This window comes from Syngnathus scovelli, chromosome 13 (assembly GCF_024217435.2).
Source record: "Syngnathus scovelli strain Florida chromosome 13, RoL_Ssco_1.2, whole genome shotgun sequence".
NCBI lineage: Eukaryota > Metazoa > Chordata > Actinopteri > Syngnathiformes > Syngnathidae > Syngnathus > Syngnathus scovelli.
Genome location: NC_090859.1, coordinates 10,737,657 through 10,761,938, shown reverse-complemented (window position 1 = coordinate 10,761,938; position 24,282 = coordinate 10,737,657). Strand labels below are relative to the sequence as shown.

The window sequence follows — 24,282 nt, the reverse complement described above, 5'->3', positions numbered from 1 at the left end:
CAGCTCGGATGATAAAGTACAAAGCGAGAGCCACTACAAAAAAAAAAAACATTTTGCTACTTTGACTTAGGGTTTTTTACTAATTTCACGACCATGCTTGTAACTAACTTAATTTACTTATAATATGTGAATATGATGCAGGGTATCAAATGAACCTTTTTACAGGGTCACAATAATGTTTTATTTTGCTACACAGACATATATACAACAGTATTACATAAGACTGGTTTTATTCCACTCATAAAAGTGTGCAAGGCGCATGAAACATGGCAGCTTTGGGAGGAATATATTAAGAGTTGTTTTATGTTAATACAAGAAATGATGCTGGAATAAATTTGCAACATTTAAAGCAAATCCATAAAGATGTGGTATGGGCAATATCCGAATCCAAAAATAGGCAATACCATTTACTAATTGATTTAATAACAATTAATGGAAAAATATATTATGAAATAATACTAACAACACACAATCATCGGGTATTTTATAAAAAATAAAGGATGCTTGTATGTTTAGTCTGTTACAAATTGTGCTTTCAGTTTAACTGTATTGTTCATATACTGCATAATAGCATAGAAATATTTTCGTGACCCCTGAGAGGCTGGACACATCATTACGCCATCATATCCTGCTCTGTGGGAAAGCAAAATGTCCCCCATGTTAAAATTAAACCAAGAACCGTAAGAGAAAGTTGGCAGACTCCTGAAATGCATCTATAAATTGCAAGAAAATAGAAAAGGAAAAATACAGGACCCGTTATCATTTAACCTGTATACATGTGAAGTAACTTTAAATATGTCGGATTTGACTCTCATATGAATGTAGCTATTGCTGGAAAACATTGCAAGGGGAAGGTCAGATATTGACAGTGTGGGCATGTTTCTTGCACAAAGGCTTGTCTTTCTTGGAGAAGAAGGGTTGACCTTCCAGATTGGCGGTGCACACCTGAAGAGAAAGCCACACGTACACACAACGTCTCGGTTGTTATATGTCTCATCAACTTGCTTTAGGGTTAGTAATGCTTGGACGTTTACTCATTCTTGGGATTCTGGGTAATATAATCTAAGAGTTTTTTTTCCTAGCTATTTTGAATATGTTCCAGAAATATTTTGAATGAATTCATCTCATTTAATCCACATGATTATGTAGTCGTATGAATTTTAAGGTGGGGCACCTACCGCGCACACAAAGCAGGTGTCATGCCATGTGAATCCTAAAGCCTCCAAGAACTTGTCTCCCGCCTCAATAGGGAAGTCACAGCCATGGCAGTTTGTGCCAAACAATTTGTAGTAGTCTGTATAAAAAAATGGCAGCACACAAAAAAAAATAGAAATAAAATAAAAAGCATACACAGCATATCATGAATGTCCTATTTGACTGTACCCATTTCACAGTATGGCTGCCCATCCTCCATATGAAACATGTTGCCCCGGATTGGCTGCTGACAGGCCGAGCAGACAAAACAGGACACGTGCCAGGTTTGCTTCAAGGCGTTCATGATCTCCTGTGAACCAACACCGAGAAAATGTTAGAAAGAAATGACTCAAAAAGAAAAGAATATATATACACACCGCTCTATTTTTGTATCATCTCAACAATACCAGTTACTACTTTCCTATTGACAGTTGCCGACCGAGAATATACAATCCAGCAGCTCACCCCCAGGATCTTCTGCTGGCAGAGGGCGCAAGTGGGAGCAAAGAACTGCTCGTAGCAGTGTTCGCAGTACACCTGGCCCTTCTCCTCCACAAACCCGCAGTCTGTCAGGGAAGAGTGGCAGTGGGCGCAGTTGAATTCTTCGGGGTGCCAGGACATGCCCATGGCTACTAGGAAGGGGCCCCTGTTAAGAAACCGGCAAATGTAAGCCTCAAAACAGGTGTCAGAAAAGTTCCAGGACTGGTGTTATAGAAGGGTCAACATCGCTTCTAACAGTTCCTTTCTATTTCACTACCACAGATACGAATGATTTTGTGATGCATGTTCTGGAACCTTGTGCGATGCTTTTTATTTGAAATGTGTCCATGACTACCTGATGACGTTATTGCACTTGTTGCACATGGGGGTGCGTGTTCCGGCCGGGATGTGCTCGGCTCTCTGCACCACAGAGTTGAGGTCCTGGGGGTGAGGCTGCGGGATGGGCCGGTCTGGGCCTTTGGGAGGGGGATTGGTAACCTTGCCGAACGAAGGGGCTGCACCACCCTTGAGGAAGCCTAAAATAAAGAGAAGGATTGATGAATGTTCGGAGGGAGTTGTTGAATTAATTCGACTACGTCATCTTTAGGGTCAGAGGTTGCGGTATGGAAACGGTTGAGGTGGTTAGGTTAGTTTTGTCAGAAAATGTTTGACAGTCTCCCGTCTTTCCTTGCGTGATTCACGAGACCTCTCGAGCTCGCAGAGCAACCCCACCCACCACAGAAAGGAGATCAAATTATTTTTCCCACTGAGGCTAAAAAACATTCCCGCAGTCAGCGCGGACACCTGCGAAAATAACGTCCCGGCTTTCGGCTTAAAACAAATGCAAGGGATGCACTGTGCTCTGTCTCCTCTCCGCTTTCAAAAACATTTCCAGGATGGAGGTGGCTGTTTTTCTGCCCTCGCACAAAGAGCTGGAGGGAAACGTGACAAGACCCACCGCTGGAAAGGAACGTTACGAGCCAACGTTTGAGAAGTCAAATAACGAGTGTTTCCTATACTTCCTTCCTTGAGTGCGGACTGTAAAGATTCAGTAAATAAAATAAGATACGATTGACGGGATGAGTAGACCTGGTGAACAAATCGTGGATAGCAAAACGACTCTTATGAACAGTTATGTGACGGCTTAAATGATTTTAGGCTGAAGATACCTCTGCTTTAAATTCATTAAAAATATCCAAGCAGTACAAGTGTAAACGAGCTGTTTGAATCCAAGTTGGTGATGAATATCTCACTCGGGTACGCTAACATACCTTCAAAGTGTATCACGATTGAAGCGTCATTTCGATAAAAGTGTCACGGTTACTTTGAATGTCTCCATGCCGAATGTGCACCGCTGGGGGGAAATTAGCTTTCGGCGAGGGTTCTTATCTATGACAAAAGTTGCTACGCTGAGAGAGTAAAGAGCACAGGGTGGGAGGGAAGGCTTGGTGGGAGCAATAAAGCAATGGTGTCATAGCAGTCAGGCTGCGTGAGTGAGATAAGGCGTGCGAAGTCAGCGTGAGACGACAACAAAACCCAATCACAGCAGGAGTCGCGTCTCTGTCTGCTCTGCTCAAAAGTATCTCCGTTTGATTACAGCTGCATTTCTTATGAAAGGATTATTAGGCTTATTCCAAAACATGTTTGAAGTGCTCCCATCTGGAATAGGCATTCATTCTGCAACTCATCTATATTCTGTCTGTGAGCAACTTTATGCTATTTGTTGGCCCATCATTTCCCATGATATGGAAGAATTACGACAAAGTGATGTTTTAAATACACAACTTGTAAATGTCTTTGTTTGACATAAAGTCAAGCATGTGTTAAGATGGCAAAAGAGTCTTCAACTGTGGCCTCCCTCTGGTATCTTTCAGCAGCCACTCCACAAGAGGCCTCACCATGGAGGCATCTTGCTCACTTCATTTTGCTGAATGATGCTTTTCATCAAGTACGAGGTCTGGTGAGAGTGTGAGGCCTAAATAAACAACAGCGTTCCTAATTTCATAATGTGTTTAAATAAAAGGGATCTGGAGGAAAAGCCATCTGAGCTCATTAACGGAGCACCTCAGAGTTTTCATACCGCCCGTAATCTTTAAATGGTTTAGCGCTGGGAATTAACCCTGCTGAGATTGTTATGGCTGAGCTGTTTGGAGGAACCACAGCGCCCTCTGGTGGAAAGAAAGACTAACTACACTCAGTTTGTATATAAAACTGGTTGTAAAACTTTAACACACGAGTTTTAATCAATTCAAAAAAAGAATACTGAATGATTTATTGTAAATATATACATATATATTTATGTACCCTGGCTCAATAAAGTACCTGACGGACCCCCAGGCTGATAGGAGAGGTTGTTCTGGGCCACGGGGCTCTTGAACGCAGAGGGAGCCACCACAACGTTGCCGTTCCGAGGAGGCGTTTGTTTGGAGTATGTTTTGGCTGCAGGCAAGGTGTGCACACTGGGAGAGGCTTTATCCAAGACATCACTAGGAAATAAAATAATAATAGAAATAAACACACAATCGGAATAAGACATTTTGTACAGACTCACTCAAGGCAAGGTCAACTTCGTAGAGAACTTTACTCCCCAAACACAATACTGCGGCCTTTATGCCTGGTCCGTCTATCAATATCCCCCCCAATAAAGTTCAACTGTTCTAGTCTTTCTCCTAATTTTTATATTGATTTTTTTCTTCCCTTGTCCAAGGCAGTCAGAATTTTTTTTTTGTACAGGTTATATGTCACAATAATGAGAAACAAATTAAATTATTGATCTTGGTCTCTGTCAAAAATCATCTTGCTGTAAATTATATCATGTAAATTATCTTGCTATACACTAATAAGAATGTCTTTAAGATGTGTGATTCCTTATGACACACATGAAATCTTTCTCTACACCATCTCACATTACAAATAAAGTCACACTAGATATACATCACTTTTTTAATATGTCTCACTACCCTTTTCGTCAAGTCAATACAATTCATGTCATCATCTATCATGTCATATTAAATATGCTATCTTGCTGCGCCTGTCATGTTAAAAATGTCTTATGCTACATCACGTCACAAAGAAATTGCCTCACCATACAATATGTCAACATTAAATATGGAGTCATCCCGAAGGACTAAAAGATGAAGCAAAGACAATAGGAAAGAATAAAAGAGTTTATTGAGAGGAATTTGTCAAGAATTGACAAACGTATTCTACAGTGGTTAGAGTAGAAAGGCTTCAGAAAGAAAACAATATATAAGAAAAAAAATAAGTGTGAAAGTGAAGGAAAAAAAACGTACTACTTACAAATATGCACCGCAATACACTGTTACATTGTATTGGGTCTTTTGTGTGCGTTTGAAAATAATCAATCAGGTTGATATGCCGTAATATACAAAGGAAAATAAATAAACAACTCCAAGTGATGCACAGCTACACATTTAGCACCTTTGCGGAGACGCCATGATGCCAATCCCTGAGCTTGTTGTACTTGAGCTCTAAAACTTCGGGGTCCAACTTGGTGGCCCTGATTCACACCATCACACAGAAATAAAAGACAAGACAAGACAAGAGAGGAGAAAAGATTGGAAAGTGAAGAGAGTGAAACCAAAGAGGAGGCGAGGCAGGGTGACAGGCCGCCATGATGTCATCAGTGACATTTGCCGGTTGTTGGTATTGAATATGGTTTGTGTTTGTTTTGGCAAGTCTACTTAATTACTCATATTTTCTGTGAATGAAAAAATAATGGCCTTGGCAGTCAGCTACAGAGAACATTCAATTTAAAACAAATCAATGCTGTCAACCACCAGAGAGATTTCTCCAAAACTAAATTAATTTAGGCATTATAAACTTGGATGAAGAGACAGACACACTTACTTTTTTCCATTGTTCTCGGCAGCGAGCTCTGCAAAACAAAAAAATGAATTTATACAATGTATTGATATATATGTAAAATTTTCAACATTTTTTCCATACAAATATTATATTTACAGTAATAATGGTCTACAATTTCACTCTCACCATTTTCAGTACCAGTGAGCTGGGCCAGGATCCGGAAGGAGCGGGACTGGGCGGTTCCGGTTTTCGGGTGCCAGTCTTCCGTGTCCTCAATTAGTCGCTTCTTGCTGGCTTCACTCAGAGCAGCTGCGTGGTTCATGTCCAAATCTTTCCTGTGTGTCGATCACAAAGTTGTGTTAGGTCAGTCGGCTATTTTATTATTTATCAGACATGGTGAACATGCTGGAACTCGTGCTCACACTCACTGACGTCAAAGATGTGGAATTTAATTTACAGGGTATCTTTAGGTTGACGAAGCCAGTTTTAATTTTACAAAATATGAACTTAGTGTTTTATTTTTTTTTTTTTAAATCATATTGAATACATTGCAACGTTTCAAAATCTGAAGATACCCTGAATTTAAAAAAATGCCAGTGATGGTGTTCGACCACAAGATGGAAACAAAGTGCTTCATAATACTTCACTCGCTTCACTCTATAAGCAAAATTTACACCTGCACACAGGCATGCGATGCAAAAAAAAAAAAAAACGCATCCAAAATTAATAACACTCGGTTTTATGTTGAATTTCTACCCTTATGTAAACACGCCTGCCTCACAATCGAGAGCTTCTTGGTTTGAATCTCCGCTGAAGCTCTTTTTGTGGCGTTAACACGTTCCCCTCCCAATGCACAATAACATCCACGTTAACTTCCTGAAGCATTTCTTTCGTGTTTCCATGCACGCAGTCTGTTTAAAAGATCACGTCTGTGTCAAGTGAAGCAAAGCCACCACCAAACGTCTGGCCGCTCTTAACAGAAGCAGTGATTGCGTGGGCCCTGAATAAACACGACACGAATAGAAACAGATGGAGCCGTTCGTGAGCTTGTCAACACGGCTGGCTGTACATGTCCATATTTAATATATCTAGTGATCAGTCTTGAGCGGATAGCTGCCTGTGGTGTGTGAATATATTAGAATCAAAACTATATTACATTTTGACATTATTATGCACAGTCCGCAGGTTGCTATGCAAGGGAACACCAATAAAAAAATTAAAAAAAAGTGCAAACATGCCGCTGTTAATCATAAACCACAGCAATGTGCAGAAAGTTACTGTAGAAGATAAATGATCATTCACAAGACTAACTTGTCGGAATCTCCTTGCACCTGTGAGGGGAGGAAAAAATGACAAAATTGGGAAGGACTGAAGCCAAGTCAGCGCATTGATCGTGCCATTTGGATAAAGAAAAAAAAAGCCCTTCTGAGAAAATGTGAGCACAGAAAAACCACAACAAAACATGCACGCATGCAGCAATGGATGATAAATGACGTGATAAACTTGGTTCTTCAAATGTGGATAGACACATTTTTGCTTTCATACCCTCAAAGTGTGCCCACTTAAAAGCTGTGGTCATTGGAAATGGAGACCATAGAAGAAAAAACCTTAAAGACTCCACTTACCCAAAAAAATACACAGCTGAGGTCTCATATTTGATATTTGAACCTAAACGGGTAGACGATGATTTTTCCATGGACTGCTTTGGAAATTGCATTTGGAGAAATATTTCTTAGATCGATGTCTGAAAGCTGGTGCTATATACAGCAGTCCTATAAATTATCCTGAAGGCGGTGTCAGAATAATTTGATCTCCTGCTCACTTTTCAACATTTGTTTCACCTCAAAATGCACAGGAATTGTCCATTACACAATTTCCCACATTCACATGCCAAAATCATGTAGAAAGCCTCTACTACGTACGTCACCCTTATATTCTGGAATATCCTAACAATATTCTTGTCCATAGAGTCTGATGGAACTCTGAGGGGAGGGAAAAAAAAAAAGTCCTCACAGATATTTCACAGACATTATTTATGACGGTAGTATTAAGCCCACTGCAGATGAAGCAGTCGCTCCAGCTTGTTCCGAAAAGAAACTAAGCTGCCAAGATTGAGCTAAATCATAAAACTAGTGCCAAGGCAGCGGTGAGGTAGCATGAAGTCCAACGCTATGTTCTCCTGCCAGGACCAATCCCCTGCCCAATACTTGGACAAGATGAGCATTGTGCCTCGTGTGAAAACACTGGTGATGATTGAGGCTTTGGGAAAAAGAGGAATACGGGCGTGACGCTAGACAAAGCCGAGCGTAACGTTTCGATTTCTCCGGTAGCGTAATATGCGGCCTCAGTGAACCGCAGCTGTCTCTGAAACCACCTACTAGAGCACACTTAACATACGTACCAATTTTGAACTTGACTGACTTTTATGATCCGCATGACAAGGGAAACGTTTACTCGATGTGCTTACTGTGCGTCAAGTTCGTGGTTTACGCCAAATGACCGACACAGCTAGCTGACCACCACGCTTTAACGGTGTATAGTACCAAAAGTGGCCTGTGGGAGGCAGTGTGGTGCCACAAACTGCCAGAAAATACAAAGAGCAAGAAAAAGTTGGCAAAGGAGAAGAAATGAAAGTAATAAAAAACAATCAGTCTTTAGAGCTTACAGGGACACAGGATGAGGGTCTGATTGATGGTACCTACCCATTGAACTGCTCCGACAGCCCCTGGCTCTCCAGGAGGCCTCGCCTTTGCCCCATGGCCACCTCGCAGGCGTTGTTGTTGGAATAAAGATTGATGGGGGAGTTATAGACGGACGGCTGCGGCACAGAGGGCTGGGAGGGAGGGGCCGTCACTTTGCCAGGAGAGGACGAACTGGACGAGGAGGAGGACAGGGAGCTGATGGTGGAGCGAGTGGGACTAGCCTGGGGAGCCGAAATGGGATCCGGGGCGGCGAGGTTGGACTTGATCGGGAACGGAGGTTGCGGGGGTTGAGAGAGTGGTTGAGCTGGCGTGAATGCCGACGATTCGGAGGGGATGAAGGCCACTTTGGGGGCGGAGGAAGGAGTGGGAGAGCCTCTGTCGCCCCCAAATGGTCGGGCTGTCTTGTTGTAGGCGGGACCGGCCTGGCTTGACGGCTTTGAGTATGTGCTGCTCGGAGCCGTGTGGGTGATTGGGACGGGCTTAATGATTTCTTGAGGCTCAACCTGCGTCTAGTGGAGGCACACGGCATGCAGCATACACAAACACACACACACACACAACAAAACATTGACACAACACAATGTGGCATGCAAAGCACACCGACATGAACTCAGAAGGGCACAAAGTTTGTGAAGAAGAAGTCACGCTAATATTTGACACCATACCTGAGACCCGCCTTTAGCTGCACTTGCGGCTCTGTGAAGACAGAAAGAAACTCAAATGAAAACAGGCTCTTTTTATAAACTAAAGGACAACGACGTCGGCTTATTAGCGAACCCCGCTCTGGGGTCAGATGTTGACGTCATTTGTGCGCGCACCTCCACTTGCTGTTTCCACTTAGCAGCTAATAGAGACAAAGCGGATTTTCCAGCGTACGTACGGAGCAAGGCCACGCTGAGCCAAAAAAAACAGCAAAGGGTGTCGAGATCAAACGGCGCACATTCCATTAGGAAGATGATGTGTGTGACATCAGAGTGGCTTTCACACCCTATCTTTTCTCAGAGCAGTCTGACAAAACACGAGTAGGGTGGTCCCGGTGAACATCTGCTCAACCAAGCCTCCTCTGCTTATTGTCTCCCCGACTTGACAGCTTGGACCCAACAGGACCAAGTATCCACACGGACATACTGTACTTTGGGGAAGGGAGAAGGATCATGCGTGTGGAAATAGGCGCCCATTACGTTATGTAACGATGCAGTGTCGCTATTAAAATAGTTATAATGGAATACAGACCATCATTTATTAGTCATTACTACCACCACCTACTGTATGTGATTTTCTCTGGACTTCAAAATTTTTTTTTTTTTTTACTGCTGTCAAGTCATAATTGCGTTTTGTCTTAACACATTGTATCTGAGTATTTTTTTATTTGAACATCTTTGAATTTGTTCTGGAAAATTGAACAAATTGTAGAAATTTGGCTCAAACGCTCCAATTGCAAGGTTGAACCAATCCGTGGCTAAATAGCTCCATTATGTCACTCAATGTGGGGGCATGACAGCTAAGAGACGTTAAGTGCTCCTCATCAACCTTGACTTTGCAATTCCGTCACGCTCACGCACGCACGCGGACAAAAAGATACCCAAAAGGAAAGACTGGGGAGGTTAAGCGAAGGAATAAGCCTTGAGGGGGATAAGGCAGCATTTCCATCCTGTCGGCGTCTCGTCGAGAGCCAAGAGAAACAGTCTGGCGTGCGGCATTTGACTAAATGATGGAGAAGGTAGCGGACACGCAACCCAAGTTGATAGTCGACTGATTAGAGCGGAACCTCCGCGTAGCTCTGACTTCAAACATCTGCCACTGTCGATTATCCTCCATTAACTGGCATATTTTGACGCAAGCGTGATTTGCATTGGAGGCCCGAACAGGTTGACGAATAGCGCCAGTTGGAGAGGCGGGAGTGTTCCATTATTGGATGCGCTCCCGTTCGCTCATTTTTGTCTTCCGACCGCCACGCCACAAGCGGAAGAGGCAGCCAGGAGTCAGTGGGGGATTCAGGCATTATTAGACTGTCATCTCCTCCACCCCCAAAGTGGGAATTGTGGCCGAGCCATGGCGGTGGCGCTGCACGAATATTCAACCCGCAGCTGCGTAGGACCTTCTGACTCGGGATTACAACGCAGTGTTTCGGGTCACTGATTTCCATCGGAATGTCAGCGAAATGTAAATATTTATGAAATCCTTTCATGGTTTTGACCTAGCATCTGCAACACAAGTTTCTTGTTCAATTTGATTATGTGTGTTTAAGCAAATCCATGTTTGGGGAAAATAGAAGACAACGGGGTTGAGAGAAAACAAAAATGTTCTTATGGATAAAGTTGCATTTAAGAGAGGGTTTTGTGTTTTAGCTTGCTAACTAGCTAGCTCAGATGTTTTTTCAAACAGCAGCAAAGTGCAAAAATGAAGTGATAGAAATTAGAGCATTAGAGGAAGACAAACAAATTTCTGAGATACAGAAAACAAATCGATTTTTAAAAGTCATACAGGCTGCTAGTATTCAAATTGTAAGCTTACGACACATTTAGCTAAGTAACGTCGTATAAAAGCCGAGGATGTGGTCTGTATTATCTGTCCCAACCAGGTGCTGCCAAATGCAACCTCTGGGGAGAGGTGTTTGATTACAGCGTGGCGCATAGTTCAATGACAATAAATAAACATCAATTATCATTCTTTCCTACGGCTACTTCCCACAGCTGGATTGCGTAACTCAAGTGTTGGGACTACGACAAAGCACAGCCATTGAAGTGCAGCGTAAACTTTTGGTCGCATCAACTCAAAGCACAATTCAAGGGATCATACTTCTAGAATAAACACAAATTTTAAATTTAAATTCTTGTTATTATACTTGCCCGTGACTCTATGAGATACAAGCCATCTGTTCTTCTTTCCTATGATTATTTCTTAAGGTCTGATAGCCAGAGAAGATTAGACAAAGTCAGAGTCCAAGTTTTTTTCTTTCACCTAGCAACAAGGGAATAACATCAGCATCAGTGAACCAGAGCTCTGCCCAGACAGTATATGGAAAGACTGCTCCGTTTGTAATACCTCAATGCGTGCAGGCTACGCAGTTTTGTCTATCTTAAAAATGCGTGTGACAGATGAAAAATCGAAATCATACAATTTATTAGTTGCAAGTATAGAGCATGTTTGTATTGTTTGTTTGTGCTCTCGAAACGGTTATTTTGAGGGAAAGAGCTATTTGAGGGTTAATTTATGAACCCTTAAAGTAGTGGTTGGTTACATGATCCGTTTGGAAATGGACAAAGGTAAACACGTCTAGAGGCTGAAATGTCTACCTCTCGAGAGTTGGAGCCTGGGACTAAACCTTACTCGCATAAATCATCTTTTGGCAGTTTGGACGAATGTTATTACAAACCCGAGAGTCTTTATCTGTGAGGCTAAAGATCCTAAATCACATTCTGGGGACCAAGCTGGAGAAAGACAAAATAGCGTTTGCTTTTGGGGGAGAATTTTAATGACACCCAAATGTAATGGTGCAAGGAGTCTTAAAAGAGCCTTGTGTGTATATATGTGGAGACCTGCACTTTGTCAACACCGTGTTTGGATGTATTGTGCGTCCGGTGGCCATAGAAGATTACATGCAGATGTGGCACGGCGCTATTTTAGGATCATTTTCCCACCATTAAGTGGCAAGGCTCTTTTCTAATTCCATCTGCTGATAGAACAGGTCATTCGAAAAAAAACCTGGGACTTTTTTTTTCTGTCATCACATTTTACAGCTTTGAGCGTGTGCGTGCCATGCCACTTGTTTTTTTTTGTTTTTTTTCCGTTGAGCAATGTACTACTACGTTTGGCACAAACAAACTGCTCGTGAATGCGTGCCATTTGAGTTTGTTAGTAAGTCGTCATCCAGCGAACAGCCCGCTGTTGTAATTTTGGGAGATGCTGGTAAAATCAAATCACTAACAACAGCACAGTCAGAGGCTAACACAACCATGCCAATGAATATTAAAGGGATCCTGTAGTGGAAATTTTACTTTTTAATTTTTCCTACATAAAAAAGTATTTGCGAAATTTTGGCTAATGTAAAAAGTACCACAATTACACCGACTAATCTGTCTGAAAGACTAGCTCAAAGCCAAAAACTACTGTAAGCAGAGCTGCAGATTAGCATTAGCCGTCAGCGCTATCAGCATTAGTTTCTGATAAGTCGCACATATCAGAATCAGTGGCGAGTTCTGGTCAGAGTTGCTCATGTGGTGGATGACGGTCAGTATCGTTTTACTATCGGCAATGGAATTCCAGGTCTCTTCCTTTTCCTAATGGGCAGAGCAGAGGAACACTTGATGCACTCGGCGCGACTTGACATAAAGCACAGCTGAAACCCCAGCTGATGACTTCAACAGATTTTGGGTCCGTGTGTGAAGCCGGCCTCTAAGAGCCTGTCTACAACTGCTAATTAAGAGTGCGAAAAAGCAGACATTTCATTGCCTTACAGATATATAGCAGATTCTTACTTTTGACATATTTTAAGACCATAATATGAAACGCTTGTGTCTACTAAGAGCATGAATTCCAAATGTCAACCCACTAAAACTTGACTGTGTTGGTTACCTCTGTAGATTTAGGCTCAGATTGCCCGTGCAGGCTTTAATCTTGTTCTGGGCTTCGAGGTGGTTCATGGTGTCGGTGGAGATGCCATTTATGGAAAGGATGACGTCTCCCACGCTAATCTTGGCTTTGGCTGCCTTTCCTCCATCAGTCAGCTGCGAAGTTACATGCAAAAAAAAAAAAAAAAAAGTTACTATTTGCATCAAAGGTTAGAATATGTAGTGATGGTGCAAATATGATTTGGCAAAATTCTGCTGTGTTCAGTTATGTAATTTTCCACGCAAATCGGACAATTACGATCAATAGCCGATTAATCGGAGCACAACAAGGACACAGAAAAATGCTGAAACATGAAATCCAGACACTTGGGATCCAAAAAAGTGATCACATATTACAATGAGAAGCTTGTCTCCAAGGCGTGGCGTCGTCAGGGCAACCCAGCGTCGTGACTCACTCAACAACGCACCTTGTTTACGCACTCGAAACCTGTACAGCCATGCTGGCTGCCATCACGAAAAGAACGCTGCGTAATCATGAGTTTTGCTCTTGCTTGGTTTCTACATATCTATGTGTGGCATCTCTCGAGCCTAAAAGGCAAGGACGGGCTTTAGGATTTATTCTTTGCTGACTGAGAAATAATTTTCAAAAACAATTAGATTTTTTGGTGTCGGGGGGCTATAGCAATTTTTTTTTAATTGTTTGCTAGTATTTTTACAAGTTGAACAACAGATTTAAGGATAAAGTGTAATTTTCAAGGATAATTAAGAGTTCCCCAATGAGTCTGTTGTTTTCCCACGAATATCACCAATTAAGAAGTCCCATTCCCACCATTACATAGTTTATGAAGAAATTCACACCTTTTCTCTCTCTGCGTTCAGATTAGCTTACGTAAGTGTTTCCACGGTTTAAAATAAGAAGACAATGGGGGCAAAAAACAACGTACCATTGTTCTCGACTTCACAATAGCCCAAATAGGGAAAAAGGAGCTGGAAGGAATGAGGAAGGGACAGAGGTGGAGGCCAAAGCTTAGAGGGACACTGACTCATTTCTTTGGAGTCACGCTTCCTTGGGTTCACTCGGTAGCCTCCGAGGGGGTGACGGAAGCTTATGTAAGTCTCTCGGAAAACCATGATGCCATAAAAGCGAGTCCTGAGGTGTTAACCGGTCACGACAATGACTCAGCCGGCTCCGGCGTCTGTCCTGATTCACTTACTCGTAACAAAACGACATACTGGCAACGGGTGCCTCTTACTAAAACAGGAAACTTAACGGTACAGGGGCAAAGAAAAACCGCTGAAAGGCCGCTGAATGCGTTTGGATGGCTGGGTCCTTTGTCTTAACTTCCCAGCATTAGCGTGTTTGTGGGTTGTCAAGCTAATGGCGAGGGAAAAAGAATTCTCCCCTTGTAAGGACCAGAGAAACAACAACAATGTGTAGCGCTATATAAGGGAAATTTACTAGCAGACTATTTGCGGGCACGAAGGGGAAAAATGTCTGTAATGTACTTTTATATATAGTCGTGTTTAATGCCCAGCCTGCGGTGAACTTAATGGTCAGTTTTTCCTCGCAAAGACACAAAACTAATGAGTGTTACTGGCAGGTGAAGTCTGTAATAAATTTGAATGACAAGAAGATAAGTGAAGTGGAAGTTTGGCTGTAATGTCTGACAAAAGGGAGGAGGATGTTTTCGCAATGTGGTTTTGATGAATATCAGTGGATTTGAAAGATTTTTTTAGTTCAAACCGGGACATGAGGAATGAAACAAAGTTATTTTAATTTGATTTTAAAGTGGCTTCAAAACCATTTTGGATGAACAGAGGAGCTTGTATTTATATTTTTACCATCTGTTCAATAAAGCGATAAAAGTTTGTTGTTCTAACTAGCGGTGGTAGACTTAATGAAATCAGCTAACATCTACACCTACTGTGTCATTCATCATTACGGTTTAAACTGCATGATTTATTGTTTTTACATTGTATTTAGCTGTTTTTTAATTTTTTTTTCATTTGGAAGCCTGTTCAAATACCAAAACCAAACAAATTAAAGGTGAGCCAGCGTCCCAGCGCAGACTCCCAAAGAGTTTCCCACTGTAATGCCGAACAGCCACAGTACTTAAAAGTTGGATTCGGAAAGCGCAAAGGCTGTTTGAGAGGCTTTGTGTTACTTTGGCCAAAACCTTTCAAAAGCTCTAAAGAGTCTCTCAAAGTATCTAAGGGATTCGACTCACTGCTGTGGTCCGCTCCGCACATACTTGAAAAATATTGCACAATACACGTTTGATTTATCCACTTTAAATCCTGTGACGAAGCACGATGAAGATGATTAAATTAGTACCTACATTGCACTTTGATGTATGCGCATTTTCCCCGACTGTGAAATATAGATAACATATGGTTGTTTCTGTAGAGGATCCAACGAAAAACACTTTACCCGACATCAAATGATCCCAGACAGATTAACGGCCGCCCGCCATGTGTCTTCAATCCGACAAAAACGACAATAAAAAGAATAATATAGATCTATTTAAGTGTTTACTTAGAAATACTCTAAAAGGAATGGCGTAAACTTGCACGCAATAAATTTCGAGTGGATGTTGGTGAAAGTTGTTTTTTGGCTTTTAACAGCTCGATCTCTGCTCTGTGGAGCACGCCGCTTCCAAAATGGAAATTCTTCGCTATGCAGACGAGCACGCTCGGGACTTTTTCACACAATGGAGAAAGAAAAGAGGGCATTAAGTGAGATGAATGAAAGTACTTCCTGTGGAGGACACGGGCAACAGACGATATATAGCGAGCGCATCATCATTTGGAATGTTCCTAAGCTTCCCCGCTGTGACGCTTCCTGCCCTCCCGCCAGTGAAAGCGCGACGTGAGGAAGAAGGCCGCCGTCACCTCGAGAAGGAGAAGTCGTGTAACAGGAAGTGCTTCGCGATACCAGCCCGCATGCTTAAGTCGACTAAGATGGATGACCTTATATGGAAGAGTTTTTTTTCTCCCCCACACACTGTTTGTTAAATGCACTAATGGCGAGGCCGAACGCAACAATCCAGGGGGCGCCAAATACTTCAGTATTCAAACATCCCAATTAAGACCTCAAAAAGCGGGTTCAACACATGGTTGTCATGGTTTGACGACAGCCTCTTATTACTTCAATGAAGCCTTTGGAAAAGCCGCGGCGACCTTAAACAGGAGCGCTTAGTCAAATCGCCATGACAACACAAACAAAACAACACAAAAGCAGCGCGACACGGCGCTTGAACACTGAACGCTCTGTAGTCCGCTTCAGAAACAACCCAGAGGATATGAAAGCAAAGGGAGTACGCAAAGGGTTCCAATCCTGAATTCCTTTTCTTTCCCTTCATAACACGATGTGTGTTTGAGCTTATGTGACAGGAAGCCACTGGGGAAGCCAAGACTGCCGTGAAGGCAAAAACAGTTAATTGAATTTATCTTCTGGCAAGTGGGCCTCCTGTCGTTGCCCAGTTGAGCTATAATCGTCGTCGGTAGCTCACGGCTTTGCATTCCCTGTGTTGACAGACAGACAATGGCGGTTAATCGGTGTGTAAAAAATTAAGAGCGCTATTTATAGACCGGGCAAGGTTGTTGTGTTGCGGAGCTTGTTTGACTGCGACTGGAAAAAAAATCTCTTTCTTGCTGGTGGTGGCATTGAAAGTTTGGCAAACAGCTCACGCTCGCATTTTCGAGTCCCACGGAGTCTCAAGTAACCGCATTAATTGTCACAATCCTCCAGGCCGAGTTCCAGTTGAATTGTCTTTACTTGGACTCTCATTAGAATTAAATGTTAGCACGAAATGAGCGAGCGAGAGCCGTCTGAGTCAACAGAGTCCTGTTTAATGAGTTCAAGGCAATTGCTAAATCAGGAAGCGTACATATCCAAGTATGGATGCAGAGGCTTCAGAGGAGTTATGGCAACCACTCAATGGCAATTTATTTTGGCTATGTCTAAGAATGAAAACACGAGACAGATCATGCTGGGAAGCCACTAAATACATAGTGGTAGAAATGACAAGTACACAGACATGGTGACTAATAGCACGGAAATCAAAAGATTCCAAATAAATGGACCGGCAGACAGCATGTAGTCTGGGAGCAAACATACAAGCTGTTTATCTTAATGTTTTCCGATAAAAGTCCGTAATTTTGGTCAGGTGGGGGAAAAAATGGCTTAAGTAGGTCTTCATTACTTCATGATAACAAACAATGCGCATTACCATCAATGAACGGATGAATAGCATCGGTGTTATACTTGAACACAAAGAGTGGAGCAACACACGGAGACAGAAAATATAACAATACTCACAAGCCTTCGATAAAAAAATAAATATTACCGGAACATCGGACCACCCTCATACATTTTAAAATTTCTGTGTTATTAGCTATACAATATAAATGTATATGTATGCACTGAATTTCTCACATTACACTAAAAAAAACCGACTAAATTGGGGAAACAGCATAAAGGACTGATTTGTTTGGATTTAATACATACAGTATTTCTGAAAAACACTTTTTTACTTAACTGGTAGATCTGCCGTGATATTGTGTACAGGACGCATACATTTCCAGGAAATTTTCTACCGCCTCAACAACATTTGACTTTAATAATAGTGCTACGTGTAATCCGACCTATGGAATCCAAGCACATACTAAAACACATACAACAGTGGCTTGAGTCTGGCTATTTTTTGTTAGTATAGTAAGGTGATATTTTCAAACCCAAACACCTATTGAATGTCCACTTTGCATATTTTCCCAGCGGAAAGTTGGCCAGAAATTTAAATAACATGATGCACCTCTCTAACATGAGTAAAGCAGACAGCACACACTAGCATATATATATATATATTATAACCACGAGTAATTTGGTCTGTAAATCATCCAGAGGACACGGCGGGTTCTTGGTATTCCATTCACAGAGCAGATTGCGCATATGTTTATGATCAATACTGATCATTTGAAACAATGTCTGGTCACGCTGGGACACCGCACTCATTATCATATATGGTACGTAGACACATCGGGGTTCACCCGTCTGTGGTTGGTCTTATACAAGACCAGCCTTCCATAATTCGGCCGAGATAATCAAGTGGCTGTAACATGTGGCGAATGACATCATAAATCTTGTTCTCTATACTGTACTGCGAGCGGAGTCTATTTTGCACCGTGAACCGTGAAATAAACTCGTGGTCCAAGCAGTTTTCTCCTCACTCATCAAAATCAGGAAGTAAATGAATGTTTCAAATCAATGGCAGATGTTTCCATATGTCAATTCTGGATACACGCCTGACTCTTGAACAAACAACACAATCGCTTTCGATTGACATCCAGGTCATAGGTCATGTTCCCTTTCTCTAATGACAACTTGAATGTTTTGAAGGCTTTAAAACTTGTTGTATGATGTGTTAAGCCTTTCGAAAGTATCAGCTGCGGCACTCCAGCTTGCCCTTGTTTTGTTTTCAAATACGAATGACCTTCAAATACATCTGACCCATGCGGGGCAGCCCCTCCCCTTAAACGCAAAAAAACACACTGCGCTTTGGGCCCCACCCCTCCATAGGGGGCCACATTGTTGAGTGAGGGGACGTGTTTGCTCATATGGGCAGTGGCTGTGCAATTGAGGCACCAAATTTAATTCAATGATTGCGAAAGTGTTAGCCCCCCCCCAAAGAAAAGAACCTGAAATCAAATTGCTCTTTCCAACAACACAAAGAGTGGGCCCATAATCCTTCCTCATATTTACAAAAATGACTCGCATTCTTGTTTTTACGTCTCACTTGGGAGGTTGCATTTTCCGATAAGCGAAAACAAACAAGAGGAAGACTCCTTCCTGGCAAAAATGACAACAAGCGGAAATGTCAACCATTCACATCCACGGAGAAGAAAATATGTTGAACACAGACTAACTACTTAATTCAAGAAATGTTCCCCACCATTACTCCCCCTTGCAAACTCAGCTGACTGCTTATTTTTAACCCAGTGGCAAAACACGACAGAGTCAATCCCAGTCACGTTCTTAACAACTCGTGAAACTTTTATGAGTCCCTCCACATGCCTCGCGTACGCACACTACGGCACCTCCAGAAATCCATAACAGTCCAACCGATACGCCATCAATCCACACGTGTTTCTTTTATAATCACATATTGATGACAAGTATGCTGCGTGCCGGCGCGACAACATAATGTCACGCATTCCAAGTTTATCTCGGTGGAAGCGGGACCAAAATAGGCCGAGCTGCTCGGCCCGGCCTGCTCGAATCATGTCGGCAACTTTGTACTTAGAGACGCTTAAGTGTTCCTCAAAAGAAGTCGAGCTGTAACCGATGCTGCCGGCGACAAATAAACAGCTCGCGACCTCGGCTGTGACACCGAGATTACGACTTCATAACAGGAAGCAGTCGACTAAATAACGCGGCGCATTCCACAAGAATCAGATCCTCCTTTAATTCCTTGGAACAATCAAGCGTGTTGCACTTCAAGCCCTCACACCAGCGACATAAACAGTCGAACTATGTATAGGCAGTAACTCCTCCCTTAATATTACTCTAAAATCATGCGGCCCCCGATAGTTATTACTGAACCGCAGCGGCTTTCTGAAGTTTCCATCATATGGCAAATTTAAGGAGAATTTTTAGATGCTCCAATGTGGACCTAGCATTTAAAGTTTACTGTTTTTCACATGGGGGCCAAGCACTAGCGTAACATCCCTCATTTAAATGACCAAAATCACAGCAAATTGTGGTTCATAGGAGGAATTCATTATGCTCGGTAAATGCATAGAGGCGCTTAGAAAGTATAACAATCATGGCGGAATTTGTAGCATTGGAGTTCGTTCTATGCCCGAGCTAGTAATTCACTTTACTCGTATATTAAATCAATTTTACGCCTTTGAAATGAATTCAATTGTCATAAAACTATTCCAGCCGCGACGTAAAAAAAAAACGCCACATAAAAAATCGTCAAGACAGTCAACCCAGTAATATTTGACGTCTATTCTGGTCAATGGCAGTGAATGAGTTCGAGGTTTCTTTAGCACTGAATATCACACGCAAGTGTAGCACGGATGGGCCACATGCCCGAGAGGTCACGCAGGAGGCGTCGTCGCCACTCACCCGTGAAATCGTAAGGGGAAGGCCGAAGTCCTTTCCTCCTTGTAGTCTAAAGCCCCACGGGGCCGAACCAGCCAGGGTGACACTGTAGTTGCTCATGATTCACCTGAGGGACACACAAGAAGATTTCATTAGATAGGATCCATCAATTTTATTTTTACTCGATTATTTTTCCGCCTTGGGTCGCTGTTTGGCTATAAAGGGAGGAGCCTGGCCCGGTGAGTGACGTGGGGGGTCAGGGGAAGCTGAATCAAAAATGAAGACAGTCATGATATTTCTAGATGGCTAAAACAAGCCAATATGGAGCCAGATATCGTTTAGAATGTCGAGTATGGAGTCAAGGGAAGGATTTGGAGATGAAGAATGGCTTGGCAATAGTATTCTCTTCCTTTCGACAGACTGGGGGACGCTTTGGCTGCAATCTCCACTGTGGTCTAGACGATATCCTGGTTGCTCTGCATCCATAAAATCCATTTTGTTAGCATACAAAATTGATGAAGAAATCAAAGTGTGGGTTGGAGACACACCCCGGGCAAAAATGGCATGCCAGGGCTCGCTTTCCACTGAGTGCCAGCTTCATTTTTTTTTTTTGCGGGTGGGCCAATTTGAATGCATAGAGAAAAAAAAGATTTTCGACTGACTATGCACATGAATGGGACAGCGCCAAATGTACACACACATGTGCACCACTCCGATTATTTCACGCGTGATTAAGTTTCACCGGTTTAAGCCCTGTTTTTGCATTCCCCCTGAAAATTGCAAGCGCTGGGACAAGGTTAAGTGCTGTCACATGTTCACAGTTGAAGACTTGGAAAGAAAATTGCCTTGTCATATTTACAGAACACCGCTTGGGTTTTAATACGTCGCCGTGTGGATTTTATGACGGCGTCCAGCGGAGAGACTGCGTGAAACCTGCCGCAGCGCTTGTGGAATTATTGGACCTGTGACCTTTCTGGCAGGAAGGGTGGAAGCTGACATGAAAACATGACATCAAAGTTATTAACGTCACACATGACCAACGTAATTACATGGAAAAAGGGTCGAGTTTTCAACAAACAATTGGGACTCCCCTGATTTTGCCAAATTTGAAACCTGCCCACGGCTTTCACAACACTCTGGCAAGGACTTAGTCATGAACGATGCCTTGTCATCTTCGGAGAATGTCACGTTGTGGTTTTTAAGTGCCTCCTTCTGGGGGCACGCTACCATCTGTCGCGGTCGGTCACCTGGTCGGCCTCATCAGAGAAGCCTGAAGGTTCTTCCAAATGGTAAATGGAGGGGAGGCAACAAGAAATTAAATCACATGTGAACATCTATTGACTCTATTTATATCTCCCACTTTTACTGACAGTCTTCATCCGCAATGTGACCTTCAGCCGTGGTGGGACAAAAAGTGGGATTTCTGTCGTAGTTAACATAATTCACCTCTATAGTAATTTTGGTAGACATGTTTATCATTATATTAATCTCAAGAACCAATGCCCCAAAAGACACAGAAAGTCTGTTTTGGTTCATTTTGTTTTTCCTATTTTTGCTTATCCCACAAAGTTTCTGTTTACTACCAAATTTGAGCTGAGTAAATTGGGCGGGTGAGGCAATACACCAAAACATTTGACTTTTCATCATTGTGTGATGAGACAGATGACTCGCTGGAAAACAGGAAACTGGATTAACGCAACTACAAAATCTTCCACGCCACACCCTCCTTCCAGTAGTTGTTATGGTAACGACAGTTATCCTTGACCCTGCAGTACTTAATTCAAGGTACAACTTTATTCTACCATATAAGACCAAAACGTTTATGTTTAATACATTTTATATTTAAAAAAAATCACACTATTTCAAAATGGCTGAGCCCAACAGATGACTGAGACAGATGCCTTTTTATGAATAGACTACAACTATGTGAGTTATAGTCCTTCTGGATTGCATTTCATAACCCACTGGGAAATGAGGCACCTAATCTTGATAAGAACTAAACTGCAGTCTATCAGATCCCACTGAACCAGGCCCACATATCATTTCACAAACTCCCTAATATGGAGAAGACAAACATTGCGCTCATGTCGCTGCTTGCTTTTGCATTCACCAACAATGTCGTGCGTAGACATGAGCGGTCACGCCTGCCGAAGAAAGAGGGCAGTGCAGCGGGCATATTCAACAAGCGAGTTCCACTTCACTTTCCTGCTTAAGCTCCACGTCAGCCTTATCTTGAGGAATAGCACTTTATATTTCAGCACGTTCACACCCAAATAAAACAGAGGTTAAAACAAAAAAGACATCTGCCTATTTTAAAAAATGACAAGAGTGATTATTTCGCAATACATGTGCATTTAAGCAATCTTGTTCCTAACTTCGGTGGATTCTTGAGTTCTACACGCAATTCTGAAGTTGCAAGTATTGCCAAATTACATTTTTCTCTACCTTCGAAGTTCCACTCTGTATATTATTAAACCCTACATGCTTGTGTAAATCTGTAATAAACCCAATGAAAGTTCCACACATTTCTGAGCAGTTTATTGAAGCTATAAAAACTTCTCAAGCCACTCAAACAATATCGCTCCGAGTGCTGTTCCCATTAAAATTAACGCACTCTATCAATTCAAATTGAGCATAACGTTGTTGAAAGCAAAAAACATTCACAGCCTTGACATTATTGGCCCGCTCCATTGCATGTGCCAGATTGCCTTCAGGAAGTATTGATTAAAAGGAAAACATCTGAGTGAGTTTCGGTGGCTGTGCTCATACGTCATGCGCATTCCACATGTCAGGTGGCAATTTGGCCTGCTTACATCATTTTATGTCCTCACAAAGTTCATTTCACATTCCATTTATGACTGTTACATGCTGTGGATTAAAAACAGAACAAGCCTTATAGTTCTTTTCATTAATCAACGCCACAACCAGACCTTGTTAGACTAGAAACCGTCAACCAACCATGTTTGGCAGCAATTCGCGTTGTTCATGACCTCCGGTAGGACGTGTTCTAACCTGAATTTACGAGACGGCCTTTGTGCATATTCTGATAACACGGATGTATTGATGCCAGATTCTCAAATTCAACACATTTGTGCCAAAATTCCACCTGACCTCCATCACTGTGTAATATAGAAGGGGGTGGGCTAGACTGTGAGGCTGGATTTGATATAATATATTTTTTGGGGGGGGCTCTCAAGTGGGACACTTGGGACGTGGTCCATAGCAGCTTAAAAGGATGAAACACATGTAATGTGTGTCATCTTCAAATCATAATCCGGTGTCTAAAAATCTGTAATATAAAGTTTGGAACCCACCCATAAAAACCAAACGTTGATGTAAAACTAATATTTGTACTGTAATATTTTTTATCCCTGTCGCTGACACTTGTCGAGTCATTTACTTGCAATTTGTACTTTGCTTCATGTGATTGATCAGTGTAAATTAAAGTTAAAGACAATAAAATTAAAACTAATATGTACTTTCAGAGGACCAGGCACGCCCACTTAAGTCATGAGACGAAGTAATAATTAAATTTCTGTTCACTTGTTTACACTAGGATTTAGTGCAACTTAGTAAACTTCTTAAATTACTCATCAAATTAAACCAAAAACTTTCCATTTGGCTTCCTTAGTGAAAGTAAAATGAAACTACTGTAATGACATTAATATTGCTTACCCTTGTCCATAAGTCATTCAGTCGTTCAAGTGAATGAAAATGTCCAAAATGAAGCAATACGGAGGCAACAGGAGCATATACAATTCTGCCCGAAAATGATGCCTCGTGTGGGGCTTACCTTGCCTTGCGGAGCCGCTCTCTGCCGGTGCTCGAGAGAGGAAGAGAGACGCGTCGGGTCAGTCGGTTCTCAGCTTGGAGGGCAACTTACAACTGACTCCAATGAGCGGAACTAAGACTTCCGCATGTACGCCAGCCTGCCGGTAGGAGGGCCGCCGCCAACGAGTGAGGCGGAGAGAGAGATAGCTTGCCCTCGGGCGACACACAGTGGCAGGCTGGCGTCAATGAGCAGAAAAGCACACTGGAGAGGACTTTGTGTTTTCTTTAAATATATATAAAATATAAATATCTTCATACCTTTCAAGGGTGACTCCACAAGAGTTCCACAAGAGGGCACTATTTCCCCCGTAGAAACGACGATACCAATGGCAATCGTAGAAATAGAAAACTATACGTACTGCATCTTTTTTGTTCATTTGGGGACACAAGGCGGCCTCACATGATGTTTATGACCGCAAACCGTTTTCCACTGCTCCCAACTATACCGGAGCTTACTCACAACAAATAAATTATATTTGGCTTTGCGAGGATTTGGATTTAAGACGACGCCAAAAAATTAATCAATAGAGGGAAGTGTAAGCGTGCCCTCTAGTGGTCACCACAACAA

At 42.3% G+C, this 24,282-nt stretch overlaps 1 protein-coding gene across 5 annotated transcripts; it reads right to left on the bottom strand.

Annotated features, from left to right (window-relative positions):
- Positions 1 to 213: 213 nt before the first annotated feature.
- On the bottom strand, positions 214 to 23,843 carry pdlim5b (PDZ and LIM domain 5b). Of its 5 annotated transcripts, none has more exons than XM_049738067.1 (13): positions 23,677 to 23,843; positions 19,908 to 20,010; positions 12,780 to 12,931; positions 8,870 to 8,900; positions 8,205 to 8,713; positions 5,689 to 5,837; positions 5,545 to 5,572; positions 3,979 to 4,160; positions 2,030 to 2,210; positions 1,660 to 1,840; positions 1,384 to 1,504; positions 1,179 to 1,294; positions 214 to 945 (listed from the first exon to the last, which is right to left on the bottom strand). In XM_049738067.1, the coding sequence occupies exons 2-13, from the start codon at positions 20,001 to 20,003 to the stop codon at positions 856 to 858; spliced, it is 1,836 nt and encodes a 611-aa protein (XP_049594024.1). In that variant the 5' UTR covers positions 20,004 to 20,010; positions 23,677 to 23,843; the 3' UTR covers positions 214 to 855. The 5 variants fall into 5 exon arrangements, with proteins under 5 accessions (XP_049594024.1, XP_049594028.1, XP_049594029.1 ...); XM_049738071.1 differs by having other exon boundaries at positions 3,997 to 4,160; XM_049738072.1 differs by lacking the exon at positions 8,205 to 8,713 and adding an exon at positions 6,814 to 6,833.
- Positions 23,844 to 24,282: the final 439 nt, after the last annotated feature.

Coding starts and splice junctions, on each gene's coding strand:
- pdlim5b (XM_049738067.1), bottom strand. CDS start 20,003: ATGAGCAACTACAGTGTCACCCTGGCTGGTTCGGCCCCGTGGGGCTTT. Junction 12,932..19,907: donor TTCCCCTTACGATTTCACGG/GTGAGTGGCGAC, acceptor GTAACTTCGCAG/CTGACTGATGGAGGAAAGGC. Junction 1,295..1,383: donor GCAGCCATACTGTGAAATGG/GTACAGTCAAAT, acceptor TTTTTTATACAG/ACTACTACAAATTGTTTGGC.